Source organism: Haliotis rufescens, unplaced genomic scaffold (assembly GCF_023055435.1).
Source record: "Haliotis rufescens isolate VD_foot unplaced genomic scaffold, xgHalRufe1.0.p SCAF_77, whole genome shotgun sequence".
NCBI lineage: Eukaryota > Metazoa > Mollusca > Gastropoda > Lepetellida > Haliotidae > Haliotis > Haliotis rufescens.
This window is the reverse complement of record NW_025964369.1, coordinates 861,635-888,700: the sequence shown is the minus strand read 5'-3', so window position 1 is coordinate 888,700 and position 27,066 is coordinate 861,635. Positions and strand designations below refer to the sequence as shown.

Here is a 27,066-nt window from a genome sequence, read left to right as displayed (position 1 = left end):
GGAAGAGCACCCCAACTTTATCAAAGGCAGAACTGAGACCGCGATTTTCCCCCTTCAGTACGAGTGGGACATGACCTCAAAGCCAGCACTTAGGCCGCGATCCTCCCCCTCCAGTACGAGTGGGACATGACCTCAAAGCCAGCACTTAGGCCGCGATCTTCCCCCTTCAGTACGAGTGGGACATGACCTGAAAGCCAGCACTTAGGCCGCGATCTTCCCCCTTCAGTACGAGTGGGACATGACCTGAAAGCCAGCACTTAGGCCGCGATCTTCCCCCTTTAGTACGAGTGGGACATGACCTGAAAGCCAGCACTTAGGCCGCGATCTTCCCCCTTTAGTACGAGTGGGACATGACCTGAAAGCCAGCACTTAGACCGCGATCTTCCCCCTTTAGTACGAGTGGGACATGACCTCAAAGCCAGCACTTAGACCGCGATCTTCCCCCTTCAGCACGAGTGGGACATGGTCTCAAAGCCAGCACTTAGGCCGCGATCTTCCCCCTTCAGTACGAGTGGGACATGACCTGAAAGCCAGCACTTAGGCCGCGATCTTCCCCCTTCAGTACGAGTGTGACATGACCTCAAAGCCAGCACTTAGACCGCGATCTTCCCCCTTCAGCACGAGTGTGACATGGTCTCAAAGCCAGCACTTAGGCCGCGATCTTCCCCCTTCAGTACGAGTTGGACATGACCTGAAAGCCAGCACTTAGGCCGCGATCTTCCCCCTTCAGTACGAGTGTGACATGGTCTCAAAGCCAGCACTTAGACCGCGATCTTCCCACTTTAGTACGAGTGGGACATGACCTCAAAGCCAGCACTTAGACCGCGATCTTCCCCCTTCAGTACGAGTGGGACATGACCTGAAAGCCAGCACTTAGGCCGCGATCTTCCCCCTTCAGTACGAGTGTGACATGACCTGAAAGCCAACACTTAGGCCGCGATCTTCCCCCTTCAGTAGGAGTGGGACATGACCTCAAAGCCAGCACTTAGGCCGCGATCTTCCCCCTTCAGTACGAGTGGGACATGACCTGAAAGCCAGCACTTAGGCCGCGATCTTCCCCCTTCAGTACGAGTGGGACATGACCTGAAAGCCAACACTTAGGCCGCGATCTTCCCCCTTTAGTACGAGTGGGACATGACCTGAAAGCCAGCACTTAGACCGCGATCTTCCCCCTTCAGCACGAGTGGGACATGACCTCAAAGCCAGCACTTAGGCCGCAATCTCCCCTCTTCAGTAGGAGTGAGACATGACCTCAAAGCCAGCACTTAGACCGCGATCTTCCCCCTTCAGTACGAGTGGGACATGACAGCAAAGCCAGCACTTAGACCGCGATCTTCCCCCTTCAGTACGAGTGGGACATGACCTGAAAGTCAGCACTTAGACCGCGATTTTCCTCTTCAGTACGAGTGGGACATTACCTCAAAGCCAGCACTTAGGCCGCGATCTTCCCCCTTCAGTACGAGTGTGACATGACCCCAAAGCCAGCACTTAGACCGCAATCTTCCCTCTTTAGTACGAGTGGGACATGACCTCAAAGCCAGCACTTAGACCGCGATCTTCCCCTTCAGTACGAGTGTGACATGACCTCAAAGCCAGCACTTAGATCGCGATCTTCCCCCTTCAGTACGAGTGGGACATGACCTCAAAGCCAGCACTTAGACCGCGATCTTCCTCCTTCAGTACGAGTAGGACATGACCTCAAAGCCAGCACTTAGGCCGCGTTCTTCCTCCTTAAGTACGAGTGGGACATGAACTCAAAGCCAGCACTAAGGCCGCGATCTTCCCCCTTCAGTACGAGTGGGACATGACCTCAAAGCCAGCACTTAGGCCGCGATCTTCCCCCTTCAGCACGAGTGGGACATGACCTCAAAGCCAGCACTTAGGCCGCGATCTTCCCCCTTCAGTACGAGTGGGACATGACCCGAAAGCCAACACTTAGACCGCCTATCCCTTCCGTGTATTAATATCGGACACCTGTGTATCACTGTACACCTATCCCTTCTGTGTATTAATATCGGATTATCTGTGTATCACTGTAAGCCTACCTCTTCTGTGTATTGATATCGGACACTTGTGTATCACTGTACGCCTATCCCTTCTGTGTATTAATATCGGACACCTGTGTATCACTGTACGCCTATCCCTTCTGTGTATTAATATCGGACACTTGTGTATCACTGTACGCCTACCTCTTCTGTGTATTAATATCGGACACCTGTGTATCACTGTACACCTATCCCTCCTGTGTATTAATAACGGACACCTGTGTATCACTGTACGCCTACATCTTCTGTGTATTAATATCGGACACTTGTGTATCACTGTACGCCTATCCCTTCTGTGTATTAATATCGGACATCTGCGCATCACTGTACGCCTACCTCTTCTGTGTATTAATATCGGACACCTGTGTATCACTGTACGCCTATCCCTTGTATGTATTAATATCGGACATTTGTGCATCACTGTACGCCTATCCCTTCTGTGTATTAATATCGGACACCTGTGTATCACTGTACGCCTATCCCTTCTGTGTATTAATATCGGACACCTGTGTATCACTGTACGCCTATCCCTTCTGTGTATTAATATCGGACACCTGTGTATCGCTGTACACCTATCCCTCCTGTGTATTAATATCGGACACCTGTGTATCACTGTACGCCTATCCCTTCTGTGTATTAATATCGGACACTTGTGTATCACTGTACGCCTATCCCTTCTGTGTATTAATATCGGACACCGGTGTATCACTGTACGCCTATCCCTCCTGTGTATTAATATCGGACACCTGTGTATCACTGTACGCCTATCCCTTCTGTGTATTAATATCGGACACCTGTGTATCGCTGTACACCTATCCCTCCTGTGTATTAATATCGGACACCTGTGTATCACTGTACGCCTATCCCTTCTGTGTATTAATATCGGACACTTGTGTATCACTGTACGCCTATCCCTTCTGTGTATTAATATCGGACACCGGTGTATCACTGTACCCCTATCCCTCCTGTGTATTAATATCGGACACCGGTGTATCACTGTACGCCTACCTCTTCTGTGTATTAATATCGGACACCTGTGTATCACTGTACACCTACCTCTTCTCTGTGTTCACATCGGGCACCTGTGTCGGGACTATTGTGCCCCCTCTGATGTGGACATTGATCTTGTCCAGCGGTGCACTGACCACTGTCCATCGACCTGTTTTGGACACTTCCGCCCCAGTGAAGAAATCGTACCACGTATCTTGAGGGAAGTAGGCATTCACTGTGGTGTGTCCCTGTACACGTAAGTTGACACAGCTGTTAGAATTATTCTTATCTTTAGTTAACAGGCTACAAGTAAATCTTACCTTTGTTATTTCTAATGCATTTGCACAAGTTAGATTTTTTATATCCTTGGGCCACCGCGTTATGCTTTTTTATGGAGATAAGGGCTTCGTAAGGTACGTCAGGACGAGTGCTTTCAAAATAAGTTCATCGTGAAAATAAAATCAGCCCTACTAAAACATACGCTTTTAAAGACTGCCTTGTGAATGATGTAATTGCTATATTTTTTTAATAGATTATATTAAATTTAATTAAATTTAGATTTTTTGAAACAAGAATAAACATAACTGTCAGATATTTTTCAAGGACATAATTGAGAGTGTGAGAACTGTAGTTTTTCTGTATTTTTTTCAAGTTAACAGAAGCTTAGCAACTGCCACCTTTCAACCTTTCAATAATTCCACCTGTATTGCGACTTATGTTTATATACACGGGGTCGGATGCACTTACCCTGTCTAAAGCGCGTATTTGAAGCAAAGGTTGCAAAATGAATTGGACAGATACAAAACAGTATAAGTGTTATAGAATTGTTGAAATGGTTGATTTTCTTGTTGACGGCTATGTGTCTTCCCAAGAATTCGTAGAATCTTAAACACAGACAGCAAAGGAAAGAAAACGAATCTACCCTGTTTAACACGGGACTAATCAGCAACGCGTCACCCCATAGAAACTGTTTATCTATGTTGTAGGCGGCGGAATCTGTAGGGTACCTGGAACAGCCGTAACGAACAATATTACCATAATGGTATATCATCATCATCATCATCATCATCATCATCATCATCACAACAATCACCACCACCACCACCACCATCCTCCTCCCCGTCCTCGTGACCTCCACCGCCATCTCCTGCACCACCATCTACCTCCTCCTCCTCCTCCTCCTCATCATCATCATCATCATCATTTCGTCGTCGTCATTATCATCATTATTGTAATAGTGGGTCACATGATTTTTTCAAAACACCAGCATTATATTATACGAAAAGCATCGTTTCCCAGTGTGACATAAGTACTGTGGTGGTTCCAGCAAGACAGGTGCTCTGTATTCCATGCTGGTCGAAAGAGCCCCTTTATAAGGAGTGGATGGTTATAATGTATCACCTGGCTCATAGTGTCTCACCCTACATGTACACAGAAGGCGCCGATCGTTGTTCAACCACTAGCTTGGCTGGTCCATACTCGATTAATCTCTGATTCCCTGACATAGACGGGATATAGCTGACTGGCGAAGTCATTCGCACATTCATTCTTTCATTCAGTGTGACATACGCACTGGAAGATGATAGGTCTGGCCACTGCACTCTTCTTGGACATCAGGGAGTAGAGGAAAGGTAGAAGACGGTAACGGAGTCTCAAGGCCTCGCGGTTCCGGTCATGCGCAGTGGAACTAAATCGAGTTGCTGCGGGATCTTTGTCCTGAAGGGAAGGGTGTCAAGCATTTGTTGTTGTCATTCTAACAGATGTATTTGTATTACTATTGCAGAGTATACAAGAGCAGATATTTGGTTTTGGTGATTTTGTTTCGTACAACTTAATCCAAAACACTTGTCCCCGAAGAAAATGTTGTTGAAAACAAATGCTGTCTCTGAATTTTATTTGTGTCATCAAGTGTAATAATCAAATGGAATACTGTTATAGGCAGCGTTAACCCCAACTCACTCACTATTACACCTGTTTGATGTACATGGCATATTTATGTCGACTCAACCCATAACATAATTCCATGCATTTTGTGATTATTGCTCAAGCTTTTTTATTTCTGTGACTAACAGACACTTTGCATCATGTCATATCTCTATCTGATGTCTAATAGACCGAGGATCATAATCGGTGATAATTTTGTATTGGATACCACGATTAGAGATCCCGCTATAGCCAAGAAGCAACTCTGCACAGCGTACGTCGGAATCTTTCCACTTGGTCATCTTAAGAAACAAATTAACCTACCGGTGACATGTGCGTGTTGTGTGATCTCATGAATGGGTAGAAGGCACCTAGTTGTAGCCATCTTGTGCACAGCTCCTCGTCAGAGTCGCCTCTGAACCCACAAATGTCCACGCCGATGAAGGGGATGCCGAACATGTTAAAGCTCAGAACCTCTGATAAATGAGATAGTTTGGATGAAGACACGGTGATTTCCTGGTTAACGAAATACGAGGCCTATTGTATTGAAAGATTTGATTGAATTGAGAAGTTACTGTGGGGAGTTGTGAGTGAGTGAGTGAGTTTTGGTTTTACGCCGCTTTTAGCAATATTCTAGCAATATCACGGCGGGGGACACCAGAAATGGGCTTCACACATTGTACCCATGTCGGGATTCGAACCCGGGTCTTCAGCGTGACGAGCGAACGCTTTAACCACTAGGCTACCCGACCGCCCCGTGGGGAGTTGTGGGAGGAAGCCTTCACTGACTCGAAGTCACGAACACCAGGGGGATATTCCTCAAAGTATAAGTCTGACCTGGTATAGAGTAGTACAAGTCTGACATGGTATAGAGTAGTACAAGTCTGACCTGGTATAGAGTAGTACAAGTCTGACCTGGTCTAAAGTAGTACAAGTCTGACCTGGTATAGATTATTACAAGTCTGACCTGGTATAGAGTAGTACAAGTCTGACCTGGTATAGAGTAGTACAAGTCTGACCTGGTATAGAGTAGTACAAGTCTGACCTGATATAGAGTAGTACAAGTCGTGCCTGATATAGAGTAGTACAAGTATGACCTGGTATAGAGTAGTACAAGTCTGACCGGGTATAGAGTAGTACAAGTCTGACCTGGTATAGAGTAGTAAAAGTCTGACCTGGTATAGAGTAGTACAAGTCTGACCTGGTATAGAGTAGTACAAGCATGAACTGGTCTAGAGTAGTACAAGTCTGACCTGTTATTGTGGTACAAGTCTGACCTGGTATAGAGTAGTACAAGTCTGACCTGATATAGAGTAGTACAAGTCGTGCCTGATATAGAGTAGTACAAGTCTGACCTGGTATAGAGTAGTACAAGCATGAACTGGTCTAGAGTAGTACAAGTCTGACCTGTTATTGTGGTACAAGTCTGACCTGGTATAGAGTAGTACAAGTCTGACCTGATATAGAGTAGTACAAGTCGTGCCTGATATAGAGTAGTACAAGTCGGGCCTGATATAGAGTAGTACAAGCATGAACTGGTCTAGAGTAGTACAAGTCTGACCTGGTATAGAGTAGAACAAGTCTGACCGGGTATAGAGTAGTACAAGCATGAACTGGTCTAGAGTAGTACAAGTCTGACCTGTTATTGTGGTACAAGTCTGACCTGGTATAGAGTAGTACAAGTCTGACCTGATATAGAGTAGTACAAGTCGTGCCTGATATAGAGTAGTACAAGTCGGGCCTGATATAGAGTAGTACAAGCATGAACTGGTCTAGAGTAGTACAAGTCTGACCGGGTATAGAGTAGTACAAGTCTGACCTGGTATAGAGTAGTACAAATCTGACCTTGTATAGAGTAGTACAAGTCTGACCAGGTATAGAGTAGTACAGGTTTGACCTGGTAGAGAGTAGTACAAGCCTGACCTTGTATAGAGTAGTACAAGTCTGACCTGGTATAGAGTAGTACAGGTCTGACCAGGTATAGAGTAGTACAAGCCTGACCTTGTATAGAGTAGTACAAGTCTGACCTGGTATAGAGTAGTACAAGTCTGACCAGGTATAGAGTAGTACAGGTCTGACCTGGTAGAGAGTAGTACAAGCCTGACCTTGTATAGAGTAGTACAAGTCTGACCTGGTAAAGAGTAGTACAAGTCTGACCTGGTAAAGAGTAGTACAAGTCTGACCTGATATAGAGTAGTACAGGTCTGACCTGGTATAGAGTAGTACAATTCTGACCTGATATAGAGTAGTACAAGTCGGGCCTGATATAGAGTAGTACAAGTCTGACCTGGTATAGAGTAGTACAAGTCTGACCAGGTATAGAGTAGTACAAGTCTGACCAGGTATAGAGTAGTACAAGTCTGACCTGGTATAGAGTAGTACAAGTCTGACCAGGTATAGAGTAGTACAAGTCTGACCTGGTATAGAGTAGTACAAGTCTGACCTGGTATAGAGTAGTACAAGTCTGACCTGGTATAGAGTAGTACAAGTCTGACCTGATATAGAGTAGTACAAGTCCGACCTTGTATAGAGTAGTACAAGTCTGACCTGGTAAAGAGTAGTACAAGTCTGACCTGATATAGAGTAGTACAGGTCTGACCTGGTATAGAGTAGTACAATTCTGACCTGATATAGAGTAGTACAAGTCGGGCCTGATATAGAGTAGTACAAGTCTGACCTGGTATAGAGTAGTACAAGTCTGACCAGGTATAGAGTAGTACAAGTCTGACCTGGTATAGAGTAGTACAAGTCTGACCTGGTATAGAGTAGTACAAGTCTGACCAGGTATAGAGTAGTACAAGTCTGACCTGGTATAGAGTAGTACAAGTCTGACCTGGTATAGAGTAGTACAAGTCTGACCAGGTATAGAGTAGTACAAGTCTGACCTGGTATAGAGTAGTACAAGTCTGATCTGGTATAGAGTAGTACAAGTCTGACCTGGTATAGAGTAGTACAAGTCTGACCTGGTATAGAGTAGTACAAGTCTGACCTGGTATAGAGTAGTACAAGTCTGACCAGGTATAGAGTAGTACAAGTCTGACCTGGTATAGAGTAGTACAAGTCTGATCTGGTATAGAGTAGTACAAGTCTGACCTGGTATAGAGTAGTACAAGTCTGACCTGGTATAGAGTAGTACAAGTCTGACCAGGTATAGAGTAGTACAAGTCTGACCTGGTATAGAGTAGTACAAGTCTGACCTGGTATAGAGTAGTACAAGTCTGACCTGGTATAGAGTAGTACAAGTCTGACCTGGTATAGAGAAGTACAAATCTGACCTGGTATAGAGTAGTACAAGTCTGACCTGGTATAGAGTAGTACAAGTCTGACCAGGTATAGAGTAGTACAAGTCTGACCTGGTATAGAGTAGAACAAGTATGAACTGGTCTAGAGTAGTACAAGTCTGACCTGGTATAGAGTAGTACAAGTCTGACCAGGTATAGAGTAGAACAAGCATGAACTGGTATAGAGTAGAACAAGTCTGACCTGGTATAGAGTAGTACAAGTCTGACCTGGTATAGAGTAGTACAAGTCTGACCTGGTATAGAGTAGTACAAGTCTGACCTGGTATAGAGTAGTACAAGTCTGACCTGGTATAGAGTAGTACAAGTCTGACCTGGTATAGAGTAGTACAAGTCTGACCTGGTATAGAGTAGTACAAGTCTGACCTGGTATAGAGTAGAACAAGTATGAACTGGTCTAGAGAAGAACAAGTCTGACCTGGTATAGAGTAGAACAAGTCTGACCGGGTATAGAGTAGTACAAGTCTGACCTGGTATAGAGTAGAACAAGCATGACCTGGTATAGAGTAGAACAAGCATGAACTGGTATAGAGTAGAACAAGTCTGACCTGGTATAGATTATTACAAGTCTGACCTGGTATAGAGTAGTACAAGTCTGACCTGGTAGAGAGTAGTACAAGCCTGACCTGGTATAGAGTAGTACAAGTCTGACCTGGTATAGAGTAGTACAAGTCTGACCTTGTATAGAGTAGTACAAGTCTGACCTGGTATAGAGTAGTACAAGTCTGACCTGGTATAGAGTAGTACAAGTCTGACCAGTCAGCAAAGTTGTCTCCTTCCCAGTGTGCGACGTAATTGCCACTTCCCACAAAGGTAGAGCGAGATAATATAAATGGCCTTTTCTGCAAGATGTTTTTCAGAACGCTGAAACGAAAGCAACAAGGAAGTAGACAAGTAGTAGTTGCTAGTTCGTAAGTAAGTAATCGTAAGTACATTGCTAAAATAATACTGAGGCTAGGGTTGTCGGGACTACCTAACTGCATGTGACACCTCCTGTATCTGCATTGTTCCTATTTGTATGTCGTCTTAAATAACATCCTAAATAATTCTGTAGCCTAACTGTACGTTGTTTAACACTGTTGCTAGTACCAACTTGTATGTTATTCCTAACTGATACTGATTCATACTTGAATGTTATTCCTAACTGATGCTGATTCCTACTTGTGTGTTATTCCTAACTGCTGCTGGTTCCTACTTGTGTGTTATTCCTAACTGCTACTGATTCCTACTTGTATGTTATTCCTAACTGATTCCTACTTGTATGTTATTCCTTACTGATTCCTACTTGTATGTTATTCCTAACTGGTGCTGGTTCCTACGTGTATGTTGTTCTACACTGTTGCTAACACTTACTTGTGTGTTATTCCTAACTGGTGCTGGTTGATACGTGTATGTTATTCCTCTGTTTTTGGTACCTACACATGTGTGTCTCTGCTGTCGGTACCTACATGTATGTGGCTCTGTTGTTGGTACCTACATGTACGTGACTCTGCTGTTGGTATCTACCTGTATGTGACTCTCTTGTTGGTACCTAAATGTATGTGACTCTGTTGTCGGTACCTTCATGTATGTGACTCTGTTGTTGGTACCTACCTGTATGTGCCTCTGTTGTTGGTACCTACATGTATGTGGCTCTGCTGTTGTACCAACGTACATATGACTCTGCTGTTGGTACCACCTGTATGTGGCTCTGCTGTTGTACCTACGTACATATGACTCTGATGTTGGTATCTACATGTATGTGACCCTGCTGTTGTACCTACGTACATATGACTCTGCTGTTGGTACCGCCTTTATGTGGCTATGCTGTTGTACCTACGTACATATGACTCTGCTGTTGGTACCACCTGTATGTGGCTCTGCTGTTGTACCTACGTACATATGACTCTGCTGTTGGTATCTACATGTATGTGGCTCTGCTGTTGGTACCTACGTACATATGACTCTGCTGTTGGTACCACCTTTATGTGGCTCTGCTGTTGTACCTACGTACATATGACTCTGCTGTTGGTATCTACATGTATGTGACTCTGTTGTTGGTACCTTCATGTATGTGACTCTGTTGTTGGTACCTACATGTATGTTACTCCGTTGTTGGTACCTACATGTATGTGACTCTGTGATTGTTACCTACGTACATATGACTCTGTTATCGGTACCTACCTGTATGTGACTCTGTTGTTGGTGCATATATGTATGTGACTCTGTTGTTGGTACGTACCTGTATGTGACTCTGTTGTTGGTACCTACATGTATGTGACTCTGCTGTTGGTACCTATATGTATGTGACTCTGTGGTTGTTACCTACGTACATACGACTCTGCTGTTGGTACCATCTGTATGTGACTCTGTTGTTGGTACATACCTGTATGTGACTCTGCTGTCGGTACCTACATGTATGTGACTCTGTTGTTGGTACATACATGTATGTGACTCTGTTGTTGGTACCTACATGTATGTGACTCTGCTGTTGGTATCTACATGTTTGTGACTCTGTTGTTGGTACCTTCTTGTATGTGACTCTGCTGTTGGTATCTACATGTATGTGACTCTGTTGTTGGTACCTTCATGTATGTGACTCTGTTGTTGGTACCTACGTACCTATGACTCTGCGGTTTGTACCTACCTGTATGTGACGCTGTGGTTGTTACCTACGTACATACGACTCTGCTGTCGGTACCTTCATGTATGTGACTCTGTTGTTGGTACCTACCTGTATGTGACTCTGTTGTTGGTACCTACGTACCTATGACTCTGCGGTTGGTACCTACGTACATATGACTCTGTTGTTGGTACCTTCATGTATGTGACTCTGTTGTTGGTACCTTCATGTATGTGACTCTGTTGTTGGTACCTTCATGTATGTTACTCTGTTGTTGGTACCTACCTGTATGTTACTCTGTTGGTAGTACCTTCATGTATGTGACTCTGTTGTTGGTACCTTCATGTATGTGACTCTGTTGTTGGTACCTTCATGTATGTGACTCTGTTGTTGGTACCTACCTGTATGTGACTCTGTTGTCGGTACCTACGTACATATGACTATGTGGTTGGTACCTACGTACATATGACTCTGTTGTCGGTACCTACCTGTATGAGACTCTGTTGTTGGTACATACGTACATATGACTCTGTGGTTGGTACCAACGTACATAAGACTCTGTTGTTGGTACCTACCTGTATGTGACTCTGTTGTTGGTACCTACGTACATAAGACTCTGTGGTTGGTACCAACGTACATATGACTCTGTTGTCGGTACCTACCTGTATGAGACTCTGTGGTTGGTACCTACGTACATAAGACTCTTCTGTCGGTACCTACCTGTATGTGACTCTGTTGTCGGTACCTACCTGTATGTGACTCTGTTGTTGGTACCTACGTACATAAGACTCTGCTGTCGGTACCTACCTGTATGTGACTCTGCTCTCAAAGTATCCGTACAGATTATGCAGGTTGTAGTGTAACCCTTCATGGAACTTGGCAGACATGCACAGGGTCTTGGCAGTGATGCTTCCTCCATCCAAGGCTGATTCAAGATGTGAATATTATTTGTATATTGTAGTAGCATTGTAGCTTAATATATCTTTTTTTCCAGAATAGGACACAACGTAAGATAATGGGCGGTAGACGATTATTACACTACAGTGTGGCATATCACACACAAAGAAGGGTAACTAAAATAGTTAAGTTCATTGGATAAGCTGGTCTCAGGTGAAATTGGGTTTAAGGATTAGTGCACTTATAAAGTGAGTGTGAGTGTGTGTGTGTGTGTGTGTGTGTGTGTGTGTGTGTGTGTGTGTGTGTGTGTGTGTGTGTGTGTGTGTGTGTTAGAGAGTGTTTGTGTGTGTGTGTTTGTGTGCGTGCGTGCGTGTGTGTGTGCGTGTGTGTGTGTGTGTGACCAGTCTTTTTGGATGCCCTAAATGTAGAACGGTGGACAGAGAAATGACAAGTACTTTCTTTAAAAGTCTTTTTGTCTGACGCGGTCGGGATCGAATCACCGAAATTCTGCTCTCTGTACAGAGGCTCTATCCACTAGATCCATGAGGCGGTCGGACACAACTCGACGTACATGGTATGCAAGATGGGGTTTGGGTACCTTTTTCTTCCCAAAGAAAGATTCCAACGGAGGAGCAGGATAGCTTCAAGGACATTGACCAGTGGAGCAGTTGTTCAATGTGTAAGATGGGGCACTGGGAACAAATTGTGACCATGGGGCTAGATCGAAATACAAGCAATTGGAGATACCAGAAGTTGGACATACGTGGTGTGTAGGGCGGGTTCTCCAGGGTGTTGCTGCCACATCCTGTCTCAGATCCGTCCTTGAAGTTGGACGGCTCGTTCATGTCCTGCAGACATATAATGTTTTACTATATGCTCAACGTCTTTACTGAAGGGTCACCTAGGTGTGTAGGGTGTCAAACATGAACATGTACCAACAGGCGTCAAGAGGTATGTGTATGTTGACAATGTGATTCACAGTAGAAGAACACGTTGTGTATGTCTTTGTTCTATGGATGTTTCTTTTATGAATCAGGAAAAATAACAATGAAAAATGATTGAAGGTGTTAGAAAAGGCTACCAAAAAACATCCCTGAAACAACTAGAGATTTAGCCTTGCCCTTCACGTGCCATACCTGACCAGTAAAAGTCAACAGTTCATTGCAGATACGTTTAGTATGTCTGTGTCCCACTAACTGAATGCTTTTATGAAACTAGAAAAAAACCCAATGAAAATAATTGAAAGAAAAAGCTACCAAAACACACGCCTGAAACAACCAACGTGTAATATATGACAAGTAAAAGTCAATGTGTGGATAACGGGTTCATTACAGAAGAACTGAACTGCACTCTTGGAAGATGATAATGCGACGTTTATCACTTATAATCTGCGTGTATACTAACTTCGTATTAAATCGTACACCAGTCTGACGCACATCCCCCGGCATACCTAAACTTAAACCATCTGCCCATTGTTAAATTGCATCTACTTGATATAGGAACTGTATCCATGTAATCGAAACTAAAGATACAGATGAACATCAATGTGCCAAAATCTGATGTGTCGAACTAGTGGTACGCTTCTATTGCATTTCCTCATTTGACCTCTGATATTTGTTTGTATTATATGACAAATGCTTTGACACGTCATGGAAATCATGAACCCAAATTTCATCACTATTAATGTGAAAATATAAGTCTTGTTCATTATATCATTCATTTATTGATAACTAGATTGATTCCATATTCCTGTTACCATATGCATGAACCTGTTATCAGATTTTTATACTGTAGTCCACGAACGATGTCATTCTTGTGTTGTCAACTATAAGGTTGAACAGCTGTATCTGGTTGTGTCTGAAAAATTCGTCGCCTCTTTTCTCATGTCCGTGTGCGTTCAACAGAGTTGTTCTACTGTATACCATACTAGGTTCACACTTTTTGTTACATACGAAACCTGGACACAGATTGCTGCTAACAATGAAACAGAATGGAAAATCAAGCAATAATGTGAAATGTGACTACGACATCCTCTAAGAGGGATGACTTTCGACTTATTATTTGTGTATGGCATTCCTTGTGTACTTACAATCCAGAGGCCATCAAATGGAAGCTTAGCGTGCATGATCTGAGCGTGTTTCTGCCACCATGCTTCAGTATTGGGGTGAGTGAAATCTGGGAACACCGTCTTCCCCGGCCACACCTGCCACAGGTACAGACCAATCAGTACGTGTTCTCACATTCAGGTCCGACAAGGCATAAAACCTGTCTTCACAAAATTACAAATTGGCATAAAAAGTTCAGGTTTATTTTCATTGCCAAAAGTTTTCTGAAGCATTTTATCATTTAGAAGGAAAGGACTCTTCTGTTGTATCTGTATTCACGAAGGGACAAAAATGTACTTTGAAACAATAAAAAAGTTATTAAGCCCATACTACTTTCATATCTAAATGATGTTTTCAATTTCAAACTGATACCCTTTCACTGAAAATGGAATTCATAAAGTCATTGTTAAAACACTCATAGTTATAAACAGTTTTCCAATTTGCTTGCCACGTTATTCAGTTGAAAAGATAAATTATTTTTGAGTGATAAATCTTAAATTCTGCACGATTATTCTACATACATGTTCGTTGATATATGCAGTTTCGAGGTAATCTCGGTGTTTCACCATGACCGCTTCAATCGCCGTATGACTAAATGTGTACCCCTTCGTTCCTCAGACGTGCACGTACAAAAATATGTACTACTATTGTGATTGTATTGCGAGTTCACTTACGCTTGCATATTTCAACATAATGTTGAGACCTACAGTTGTTATATACATGTAAGTATGGATTGAGTTCTGATCATTGGTTCAAATATCATTTTAATTGTATCTATACAAATATGTGTTTGGAAAAAAAATACGAAACATAAACTACTACATAATGCCAGAAGTGTTTGTTATATTCATGGCGTGGGCTATTGCTCGCCGAACCGTTACGGGTTAGTTCTTAATATTCTCAAAGTACATATAGACTTCGCAAGATATTACTTATTGGAAACTACGTTAAAACATCGCAAGGTACGAGTCTCAAGAGAGGTTTAATCTTTGTAAGGTCTGTTTGAACTTCGTATGGTGCAGGGCGGCACGGCAGGCCCAGTCGTCTCAGGCACCGCGATTCGCTGCGCAGAGTTGCGTCCCTTGGGCACGCCAGGAACCTATGATTGTGGGTTCGAATCCCGGTTCGCCCCGATTATGTTTCTAGGTTTTTTAACACTATACCCGTGCTCGTGGGTTTCACTGAAGTGGTAAACGCCTTCTTACGTATCACCAAGTTGAAAGTATGTAATGACAACCCACCTCTCCCACAACAAGAGCAGATCCATCGGCAGTCTTCACGAAGATATCATCTGTTACGCCATCGTCATACGGGGCATACTTACCCCTAGGCTGGGTATTGCTGATGCCGGGATCCTGGAATGTACGTGTCCGTTAGTCACCCACCATGTTGGGGTGGGGGTGGGGGTGGGGGTGGGGGTGGGGGTGGGGATGTGAGGTTTGGCTGGGTCTGAGATCGTTCTTACAGACAGGTTATTTGTCGGCCATTCTTACAACATCCGCAGAGCTGTCAGGTGCGAGGATCGCTTCATTTCCATTTGGGGTTTAATGGGCAAACTAATTCCAACATTGATTCAAACCATACCACGTTTCTTATTATCAAAAGAGTTTGTGTTTAATGCGTCATGGCTTTAAATTCAATTTAGTGCCGTTAAATCAGCTCTACATTGAAAACACTTTTTCAGTCATATGACGTTTTGGTAAATGATAGAGTCTGGACCAGTGTCAATACGATGTATTGGATTTGAACATGAGTGAGTGAGTGAGTGAGTTAATATTTAACGTCACATCGACAATATTTCAGCCATATCGTGACGAGAAGTACATTAATAATACATAATATAAAAAGCTGTCAACAAAGGACAGTACAATAACTAGAATATCACAGAATATATTTAAAACTAGTTGAGAATATATAAAAGTCATAAGTATCAGAGAACACAATATAAAAATGGGCTAGAGATCACCAGCAACTGAAGGTAGATCACCATGCTGGGGTCCATGGGGACTTACAGTACCTTTGCTTCCTGCATGGACCCCGGCAGGATTTATATCATCCCTTCAGTCACTGGCGACTGTGTACAAATTAAGCCAAACTAAAATGACGAATATTCTACGATTAAAAACCTGGCATGCAGAAAAATACTTTGAATGATATGGGACTTACATACCCTCTTAGGGGGACAATAATTTTACGTTACTTCAACCCCCCTCGAGGGTACGGCCACTAACAATCTTAGTTATGAATTTTGCACTACCAATCTTTAAAACAATACAACAATTACATCAAAATTTATGTATGATTTGAACATGATCTATTTAGTCGCACAGGCTGCTTGTCAGGACTGGTGACTTATTTGGTTGTTCCCTGCCTGATATCAACAAGCGGTCTGTCTGGTTCAGACGTTATTGTTTACAGGCCGTCGTGTTATAAACGAAACCAATATGCAAAACCCACACCTGGTGTCACGGATGTCGTTGTAGTGTTAGTTTGTAGTTACAGTAAACTACGGTTATAACGAACACGCTTATAACGAACTGACGGATATAACGAACTTACTTTTTGGTCCCGACTACTTGCTGTAGTCATGCTGTATATGTACTTATAACGAACTACGGTTATAACGAACTAAAACTAGTAGTCCCTTTGAGTTCGTTATAACCGTACTTTACTGTAGTTCTGAAACTTCCATTGTTAGTGTTGGGCTTTTGTTACGTCGCATTACAATAATATCCTTTCAAAAATAGACGTTTCTCATATAAGTCCTTTCAAGAACTTACCAATATTATAACATATTTCTCCCCATGGCTGTGGACATCCTTGACAATGTCCGGCAGCTGACCATACATCTTGATGTCGTAGGTCCAGTCCATCTCCTTGACCATGTAGTCGATGTCGTTCCAGATGGCGTCCTTATGAAGAAATGAATATTTAAAACTCGTTCCTTATGAATGCAGATATCTGAGATGAATGATAGTAGATTATTTGAACTTAATGTTTGTCCCTTTTAACCTTGCTGACTGTCATCATCGATAAATGAACCTCGGGAGCTGTTTGTGTGTTGATGTCAATGTCTGGACCCCTGATCAATTGCACAAACACTAACTCACACAAACACTTTTGTTTGTTTGTTTGTTTGTTTGTTGTTTAACGCCGCACTCAGCAGTAATTCTAGCTATGTGACGGCGATCTGTAAATAATCGACGTTACCACTTACCACGTTTGAAGACAGAGGACGTACGTAAAGTACGTGACGATAAGTGGAAATATCTTATGTTAAAGATGCATAAGAGAAATATGAGTACAGATCAGGATCACATTGGAGACACGTTTACGTCCATGAGAAATGCTGGTCAACGTCGAAGAATCACAGAACAAATAAAACCTCTTGATACTAAGAATAATCTTCTAATGCTCTTTTAGGGGCGGTCGGGTTACTCTGGTGGTTAAAGTGGTCGCTCGTCACGCCGAAGACCGGGTTCGCTTCCCGACATGGGTACAATATGTGAAGCCCATTTCTGGTGTCCCCCGCCGTGATATTGCTGGAATATTGCTAAAAGCGGCGTAAATCCATACTCACTCACTCACTAATGCTATTCTACATCTTGTAAATGTTACCTACAAATGGCATATTCTTGTTCCTCATCCTCTGTAGAGTTGCGTTCATCCCGCTTGATCCGCCATAATCCCACCTACTCAGGTGGTAACCTAGCGACCAGTAAGGCGGAAGTGGTGGCTGTCCAATCAGAGCCCAGTATTGATCGATGACGTCATCCGGCGTGGGACCAGTGAAAACATAGAAGTCCAGTATTCCACCAAGGGCTCGGTAGCGAATTGTCACAGGACTGGTAGGAAGAAGGTCTATACCTGCACGCATGCGATAAGGGGAATATGGCATTGAAGCTTTATTCTCCAGTTACTGTGGCAACTATCTCCGTGCTATGTCACGCAATTACCATAAATAATCAAAACTTATAGCATTTGCAGTTGTATTGCTATTAAAAAAAGTTCGAACAAAATGTGCCAAACTTAATAACAGTAGGGAAAATGACCAGACTCGGCGACTTGGTTGATTACGTTTCATCGCTTCATCATTTCATCATTTCATCATTTCATCATTTCATCTATCTCCCTTTAGTTACTCACAATATATAGCCCATTTTTATATTGTGTGTTTGACTATACTTTCTTCTTTTAAATGTTCTCAAGTAGTTTTAAACGAAATCTGTGATATTCTAGTTATTGTACTGTCTTTCGATGACAGGTTTATATTAAGTCTAAATATATTAATTTTTAATGAATGACTTCTCGTCACCATATGACTAAAGTATTGCCGATGTGACGTTTAATGCTAACTCAATCACCCACTCATCATTTCATCGACGGTCTAATCAGTTGCCAATATTTACCACCACTTGTGAAAGGCTGACGTGACAGGCCCCGAATATAACGGTCTATCACATTAACGACATTCACCCCGGGCAAAGGAAATATCATAACAGATGGATAGGGTGGAAACGCTCGCTGAATTGGTACCCCGACGGCGTAAATCGGTGCTCATGATATCAATCACTGAAATGTCAGGTCCATACTCGATTATTTACCGGCCGCTGTCCCATATCTAGAAAATTACCGAGTACGCTATTAAACGACAGACAGGCAGACAGTAATTGTGTGCATAGGTTGGAATCTGCAACATGATGATATACAAAGTGTATAATTATAGAAACTGTCTTTCAAGTGGTAATATACATGTACGTGGCAGCTGAACACATAGCATTATACTTATTGCCACTACATTTATCGGTATAACAAGGGACATATTGTCACTAGATGCATCAGTATAACATATTGTCACTACTTACGCAGCGCGTTGCTGTTAAGGAGGAATATCCCAAAGGCGTCCCCGTTTGGTTCTATTCCGAGCACAAACGGGTGGCTTCCGTACAGATTGGTGTTGATCTAGGCGACAGAAACCATGAGACAGGAACTATGACAACATGGCTGTTAATATTTTATAAATCAATCCACGAGAAATTACTGATTATCCGTCCCGGGTGGGTTATTTTTGGCAAGGGGCATGATTTCAGGCAAACTAGTGGTTGATTTTAGGGTCACACACACACACACACACACACACACACACACACACACACACACACACACACACACACACACACACACACACACACACACACACACACACACACACACACACACACTTTGGAAATTTGTAAATACACAACGAAGGGTAACTACAACTTTTAAATTCCTTGGATAGGCTGGTCTCGGGTGAAATTAGGTTTCAAGATTAGTGCACTTATACAGTGTGTGTGTGTGCGTGTGCGTTTGCGTGTGCGTGTGCTTGTGCGTGTGTGTGTGCGTGAGTGTGTGTGTGTGTGTGTTTGTGTGTAGGGATCATGTCATGAGCCCAGAGGGAGTAGCCAGGACACACACACGCACAAATACAGACGCACAAACACACACACACACACACACACACACACACACACACACACACACACACACACACACACACACACACACACACACACACACACACACACACACACACACACACACACACACACACACACACACACACACACACACACACATACACACACACACACACACACGCACACACACACACACAAAACATAGGAGAAATATACCCCGCTCACCTTAGGGATGATGTCATGAGCCCAGAGGGAGTAGCCAGGACTCTGCTCCAGTGGGATCCGGAAAGGTTTCCTGTTTTCTCCAATCCCGTACAAGTTGGTGGTCGGCAACCCGACTGAGATCTGTAGCATCTGGTCGGAGAAGATCAGGGGAGCGAGACTCGCATCAAACCTTCAACAGAAGATTGAAAATGAGGGGAGCAAGACTCGCATCAAACCTTCAACAGAATATTGAAGATCAGAGGTACTCTACTCGCGTCAAACCTTCAACAGAATATTGAAGATCAGAGGTACTCTTCTCGCGTCAAACCTTCAACAGATCATTGAAGATAAGAGGTACTCTTCTCGCGTCAAACCTTCAACAGATCATTGAAGATCAGAGGAGCGAGACTCGCGTCAAACCTTCAACAGAATATTGAAAATGAGGGGAGTGAGACTAGCGTCAAACCTTCAACAGAATATTGAAGATCAGAGGTACTCTACTCGCGTCAAACCTTCAACAGATCATTGAAGATCAGAGGAGCGAGACTCGCGTCAAACCTTCAACAGAATATAGAAAATGAGGGGAGCGAGACTTGCATCAAACCTTCAACAAAATATTGAAGATCAGAGGTACTCTACTAGCGTCAAACCTTCAACAGAATATTGAAGATCAGAGGAGCGAGACCGGCTTCAAACCTTCAACTAAACATTGTGAAAAGATGATGATGACGTATTGTTGACATTAAACCTTCAACAAAATATAGTTTTGTATTAATGTTGACAGAGATTGATGCCTGAGGTTTCACAATAACTCACAGAACACTCTTCGTTGACTTCCTGGTGACGGTGAGGCCGAAGGGATTGTGGTCGATATTGTAGGTGTAATCAGTGTGTTGCGAAGAACCGGATACCTTGTTGAGTGGTAGGGGAACCTCATAGCGCTTGTTGTTGGGGTCGTATATCTGTGGAATGAAATATGCTTGCGAAGGATGAATAAATAATCGCTTTTGCCGTCATTTGTGTTTAAACTACGAAAGATTTAGTTAGAATTTAATTCATATTTTAAGACTGTCAAGAACAAAGACGCCGATATACGCAGTAAGCAATTGTATTTTGTGAAGGACCGATGCAATTCCCTATTTTGAATTTTCCCACGTGTTCCCATGTTTGAACACTTGAAATGCCCTTGCACGTGTTTGTGATGGATGCAACTAGTGGGACTAGGAATGCTCAACTTTTCGCGAACACCTGTTTTCATCATCATTTGATAGTGATATTTGATATTATTTGGTCATAAACACATGCTAATGAAACAGTTGGAAACGTACCAATGTCCGCGTGTGCAATCAAGGAAGACGTGACACTGTACGATAAATTATATTGAGAGTTTTGTATGTGATATATATAAGTCTACATAAATACGGGTCACTTAATTAGTGTGAACAAGGGAGAGTTCCATTTTTCAATTATTTTCCGTCCATTAATGTCATGGCTTTACAGTTCTGGACTATGTCCATTAGAAGTCATGAAAACGGATATACCAAAATATAATTCTGAAACATCATCATAAAAGCGCCGCCATTTGTTATTATATCGCTCAAGACATAGAGGTAGAATTATAAATTCTGACGAGGAGTATATTAAATTCATTGTGGCTTTAAGAACTTGAGGTATTGACTGGCGAGACCAGGAGCTTATTTGTGTTCATTTTGCCATCGTCTAGAAGGATGAATAACAAGGTTAAATGTCGCATTGAGGAAAACATGTTTGGTTATTTCATTACGTGTCAAGATTTGATGAAAAGTGGACACAGTCCTTGAAATTTACCGCTTTATTGGAACATTTGAACACGTCTAATCTGCTGACATAATAAGGCAATAACATAGATTCGAGCATACTGCAGGCATGTGGACAAGACCGCCAGGTCAACAAAACTCCAAATGGCAAATATAAGACTACATGTTAAAGTTGTTTGGGTATGTTCTTTCATCAACAAAATACCTTGATTTGGAGTCTACTACCAGTTTGCGCCACCACGTCAGCTTGTAAGTCCATGACGTCATGGGGCCAGTGTGTGTGTCGGTTTCTTGACAACAGCACAGACTTGCCATTGTTCATTACTTTCTGTACAGAGTAGTCTTCCCCTGTTGGATGGAAACAATAGGGGGCGCCCTTCACGCTAGTGGTTTGCCAGCAGCAACCACGTGACAGGCAGGCGGCTTCGCTTGCACCTGTTCCTGGGTGACAATCACTCCTTAAAGAAATGAGAAAAAGAAATATTAATAATTTGTACACTGTAACTCTAGACAAAAATGTGAAAGATAACATAAATTTGAACGAATCATCTTTTCGTACTTAAAGGTATATTTATGACATAACTTATCCACATAAACAAAACCAGACAATCACATAGCGACTGAATACAACTGATATAACTGTATATTGTTTCCGTCAGTATTACAATCTTTGAAACACATGTTGATTACAATCCATAATGATCTTACATACGAGGCGTGTTTTTGGTCTCATTTCGCTAAGTTAAGACAAGTGACAGACAGGTGGAGGACATTTCCAAACTTGATACACCAGTGACCAAAATGGTGTCCGATGCAATTCCTAGTTTCACTTGTTTAATTTCGCGAATACCTTGTGATTAATGAACGCATGCTAATGATATAATCGGAATCGTTCAATGAACTCTTCTTGTAGCAGAGGATTCTTATGATTATGGAAAGGGTTTGTTGCCACTATGTTTGCACGTGACTTCTTACAGGTAATGAGGGCGGTCGGGTAGCCTAGTGGTTAAAGCGTTCGCTCGTCACGCCGAAGACCCGGGTTCGATTCCCGACATGGGTACAATGTGTGAAGCCCATTTCTGGTGTCCCCCGCTGTGATATTGCTAAAACCGGCGTAAAACCATACTCACTCACTCACACTACAGGTAATGAAGGAGCAAGACATAACTCTGAAGCGTCGTTCTTAAAATAAAAGAATTAGCTATCCATAAAGTGTCATGTATTCATGTTCTCCCAACTTCTAAATGCCTATGCAAGACTTCATTCGACAACAACAAGATGGAGCTATAATTGAGATCAATCAGTACAACATCATCGTCCAGAAGAACATCAGGACCAACAACCACCCTGCCTTTCTACGACGCCTTCACCTGATGGAGGTGCTGGAAGTAGCTCTGAAACGTACTGATGATAAAGACGTTGCTATCCATAAAAAAAGTGTCATGTATTCATGAGGATATTATGTCACGCGTGTGTAGTTAAGGCTTTAGTAACATCGACATCCTCAGCATCTATACATACGGTTCAACACCAATTGGGACATTTCTAAAAGGGCAGTTATAGCCCACGAATGGTCTCCGTATATCCTCACAGTTCGTCCATTATAATCAGCTGTTAGATGTTCCATATGTCACTGTTGGGTGCAGATCAACCCGTTACAAACATCCGCCAATGCGTGTCGGTAAATATGCCTCTAACAAAGCCATTCTAGGAGAAACTGGTCGTACCAGTCTTTTTGTTTCATCCCAGCTATGGGCAGTTAAATATTGGATAAAGCTTCTTCGTATGAATTTAAATAGATTTCCTCTTCATTGTTATAATATGTTAAAAGCCTTGAATGAAAAGGGTAAATATTGTTTATGGGTGTCTGATATCAGAAATATTCTTTGTATGTCTGGTTTTTCTCTTGCATGGATATCTCAAGATGATGGAAATGATAAACTATTTATCTTCATGCTTAAGGAAAGATTAGTTGATATATTTTCACAAGTTTGGCACTGTCAAATATCATCCTCAAGGTTTTTATGCCATTATACGAATATAAAATCTTTATATACGAATATAAAATGTGTAGCTGTACTTCAGGATAGAACTTTGAGAAGATCTTTGTGTAAATTACGTATATCATTACATAATTTTAATGTTAACAATCTCAGAAAGAAAAATGCACAAGATAAAGAAAGTAGTTTATGCCGTTATTGTAATGAAGGCTATGTTGAGGATGAGTTTCATGTACTTCTCATTTGTAAATATTATCAGTTTCTTAGAAATAGATACCTCCCTATGATTTCAACTATGTACAAAGATGAACAACTGATGAGAAATTTGTTGAACTCCTGCAATGCAAATACAATATCATCTCTGTCAATATTCCTGAAGAGGATTTTTGAAATTAGACGTTAATATTTTATGTAAACTTATTATTACCTACACGTGACTGTACAATGTTGATACAAAAAAAACAACACTACTGTACTATAGGTCATATGGCCTAAAATATTGAATACACTTCTGTCTGTCTGTCTGTCTGCCAATGCTTACTGTAGGATTTAGAGAAGAAATTGGGTCCCAATATCCCAACTATGTCTGAGAAGAATTTAATCTGGGTTGGACAAACAATTACAGTATGACCAACGTCCCGTGCCGTCGGCACGATGATGCAGTCAACCAGGACATTGATATGCCCCTTATCCATTGTAAGTCTTCACTGACGACACTCATACACTGTATATATACGTGTACAGGACCGGCAACGTACCTGTGTTCGCCTGTGAGATGACACCGAGGTCCCGTAGCCCCTGAGGAGTAAAAGCACCATCGCACCACAGGGTCGTTGTTAGGAGGGCGTCTCCAGCAACACCCTCGGGCTTCACAGTTAGACTGAGACGCCCCGGGCTCTGGGTGACAGTCCGTTCGACTCTGGGGCTCCGTGCTGCATAGGTCTTGATCTCGCTGGGTAACCACATTTCCAGTCATGTTACCATAGATACCAAACCCGTGCAGCCATGTTGGTAATCCTACTAAGTACGTGACTTGTAGTATTATGACATGTTGTCGAGTCATTTCAACTATGAACTAAAAATGAGGTACAAGAATAGTCTCGACCTCTTAACTGAGATTGTGACTTTACAGTGTACATATACCTATGCCAGATAACACAAGATAGTGGACTGTGGAATGCACACCTGCTAGCTCTCATAATATAAATTACTTTACTATAGGTAAAGGTATTCTGTACCGAATGTCCATGCCTGTCTGTATCAAAAAATGTAACACTACCAACAATTTCTTAAACACATACAAAGCTAAAACGAATCTGTGTCCGTTGTCCACTTAAATATTTGATTGAGTGAGTCATTTGGGTTTAACGCCACTTTCAACATTATTCCAGTCATATCATAGTTAGCTTCATGTTGAATGAAACCCTGAAGTGATGCAGGTATAATTATGAGACGTTTACCACTTTAATCATACCCACGAGCACGGGTACAGTGCTGACAAAACAAGAAACATAATCGGGACTAACCGGGATTTGAACCCACGATCATAGGTTTCTGGCGAGCCCAAGGGACGAAACTCTGCATATCAAATTGCTACGACTGGGCCACCCATGCCACCCGACTGCATCTTCGAGAGATTACATTAATGCTTGGGTCCTCCAAATAGCATATCATTTGCCATGCATCTTTGAGACGTTCCCCTTAACTTGAGAACAGAACATGTATGACATGTAAGTGTGCTGCAAATAGGTTAAATATGCACCGCTTGTAGGGGGCACTTCTCGGCAGTTTGGAACACACGCCTACGTTTATCAAGAGGTATGTTGTCATTTGCAGACTAGAATGTCTATTACTATGACGCGACAGACATAGCAAAATCTATACAACTCTTGCTGTTCAGATACCCTATATAACTTCAGTGTTGATCGGTTGGCAAGTTATGTGTATACGTGGATATGGCTAGTGTTATATTTCAAGTGGTTGAGTATACACAGTGACCAATCTTGCTTTAAAGCAATAACCAGTGTTCTTCATGTAAATGCATCACTTAGATGACAATCTACTCATTACAACTGCATGATAATCTTCTGCTAAAAGCAGTCGTGTCAACGTTCATTAAAATTAAAAGTGGGACATATACGTATTTTGTTTTTGTGGTGTATTTTTCCAAACTATATAATGAGTGAATCATCTCCATATGCGTTCATATAACCAAAGATGCAATCTACATGATTCCTGTAAATTCAATTTTTATCCTAAAGAAGAGTCATGGCGACACGCTGCTTATCTTGAAGATGAACCATGTTAACGTTATGCCTTACGCTAGTGAAGAACCATGTGAACACCAAACTTTACCCTGAAGAAGCACCATCTCAAGAACATACTTTACCTTGAAGAAGAACCATGTCAACACCATACTTTACCCTGAAGAAGAAGCATGTGAACACCATACTTTACCCTGAAGAAGACTTATGTCATCACAATGCAATGAAGAAGGAGCACGTCAACAACAAACCTTTACCCTGAAGAAGAATCATGTCAACACCATACTTTACCCTAAATAAGAACCATGTAAACACCAAACTTTACCCTGAAGAAGAACCATGTCAACGCCATACTTTACCCTGAAGAAGAACAATGTCAACACCATACTTTACCCTGAAGAAGAACCATGTCAACACCATACTTTACGCTGAAGAAGAAGCACGTCAGCACCATACTTTAACCAGAAGAAGAAATATGTCAGCACCATAATTTACCCTAAAGAAGAACCGTGTCAGCACCATATTTTACCCCGAAAAAGAACCGTGTCAACACCATACTTTACCCTGAAGAAGAACCGTGTCAGCACCATATTTTACCCCGAAAAACAACCGTGTCAACACCATACTTTATGCTGAAGAAGATCCACGTCAACACCATACTTTACCCTAAGGAGAACCATGTCAACACCATACTTTACGCTGAAGAAGAACCATGTCAACACCATACTTTACGCTGAAGAAGAAGCACGTCAAGAACATACTTTAACCTGAAGAGGAAGCACGTCAAGCACCATACTTTACCCTGAAGATGAACCATGTCAACACCATACTTTACGCTGAAGAAGAACCATGTCAGCACCATACTTTAAGCTGAAGACGAATCATGTCAAGCACCATACTTTAACCAGAAGAAGAAATATGTCAGCACCATAATTTACCCTGAAGAAGAACCGTGTCAGCACCATATTTTACCCTGAAGAAGAACCGTGTCAGCACCATACTTTACGCTGAAGAAGAACCATGTCAGCACCATACTTTAACCAGAAGGAGAAATATGTCAGCACTATAATTTACCCTGAAGAAGAACCGTGTCAGCACCATACTTTAACCAGAAGGAGAAATATGTCAGCACTATAATTTACCCTGAAGAAGAACCGTGTCAGCACCATACTTTAACCAGAAGGAGAAATATGTCAGCACTATAATTTACCCTGAAGAAGAACCGTGTCAGCACCATACTTTACCCTGAAGAAGAATCATGTCAACACCATACTTTACGCTGAAGAAGAACCATGTCAGCACCATACTGTAACCAGAAGAAGAAATATGTCAGCACCATACTTTAAACAGAAGAGGAATCATGTCAACACCATAATTTACCCTGAAGAGATAGGTCAATTCTATGCTTTACTCTTATGTCAACACCATGTGTTGCCCTGAAGAAGAACCATGTCAACACCATTCTTTACCCTGGAGAAGAAC

The 27,066-nt window shown here is 42.2% G+C and overlaps 1 protein-coding gene across 1 annotated transcript in view; it reads right to left on the bottom strand.

Moving 5' to 3' along the window:
• The window catches only part of LOC124111659 (lysosomal alpha-glucosidase-like), a 28,412-nt gene extending 3,993 nt beyond the window's left edge, over positions 1-24,419 (bottom strand). The window contains exons 1-16 of the mRNA XM_048388722.1: positions 24,079-24,419; positions 21,526-21,778; positions 20,341-20,486; positions 19,546-19,714; positions 18,727-18,823; positions 17,484-17,728; positions 16,642-16,773; positions 15,103-15,216; positions 13,846-13,959; positions 12,520-12,604; positions 11,667-11,784; positions 8,988-9,121; positions 5,283-5,434; positions 4,609-4,751; positions 3,958-4,042; positions 3,102-3,283 (exon numbers count right to left, since the gene is read on the bottom strand). Coding sequence (XP_048244679.1) covers positions 3,102-3,283; positions 3,958-4,042; positions 4,609-4,751; positions 5,283-5,434; positions 8,988-9,121; positions 11,667-11,784; positions 12,520-12,604; positions 13,846-13,959; positions 15,103-15,216; positions 16,642-16,773; positions 17,484-17,728; positions 18,727-18,823; positions 19,546-19,714; positions 20,341-20,486; positions 21,526-21,778; positions 24,079-24,383 — 2,474 coding nt within the window. The 5' untranslated portion in view covers positions 24,384-24,419. The remainder of the gene's footprint in view (positions 1-3,101; positions 3,284-3,957; positions 4,043-4,608; positions 4,752-5,282; positions 5,435-8,987; positions 9,122-11,666; positions 11,785-12,519; positions 12,605-13,845; positions 13,960-15,102; positions 15,217-16,641; positions 16,774-17,483; positions 17,729-18,726; positions 18,824-19,545; positions 19,715-20,340; positions 20,487-21,525; positions 21,779-24,078) is intronic.
• Positions 24,420-27,066: the final 2,647 nt, after the last annotated feature.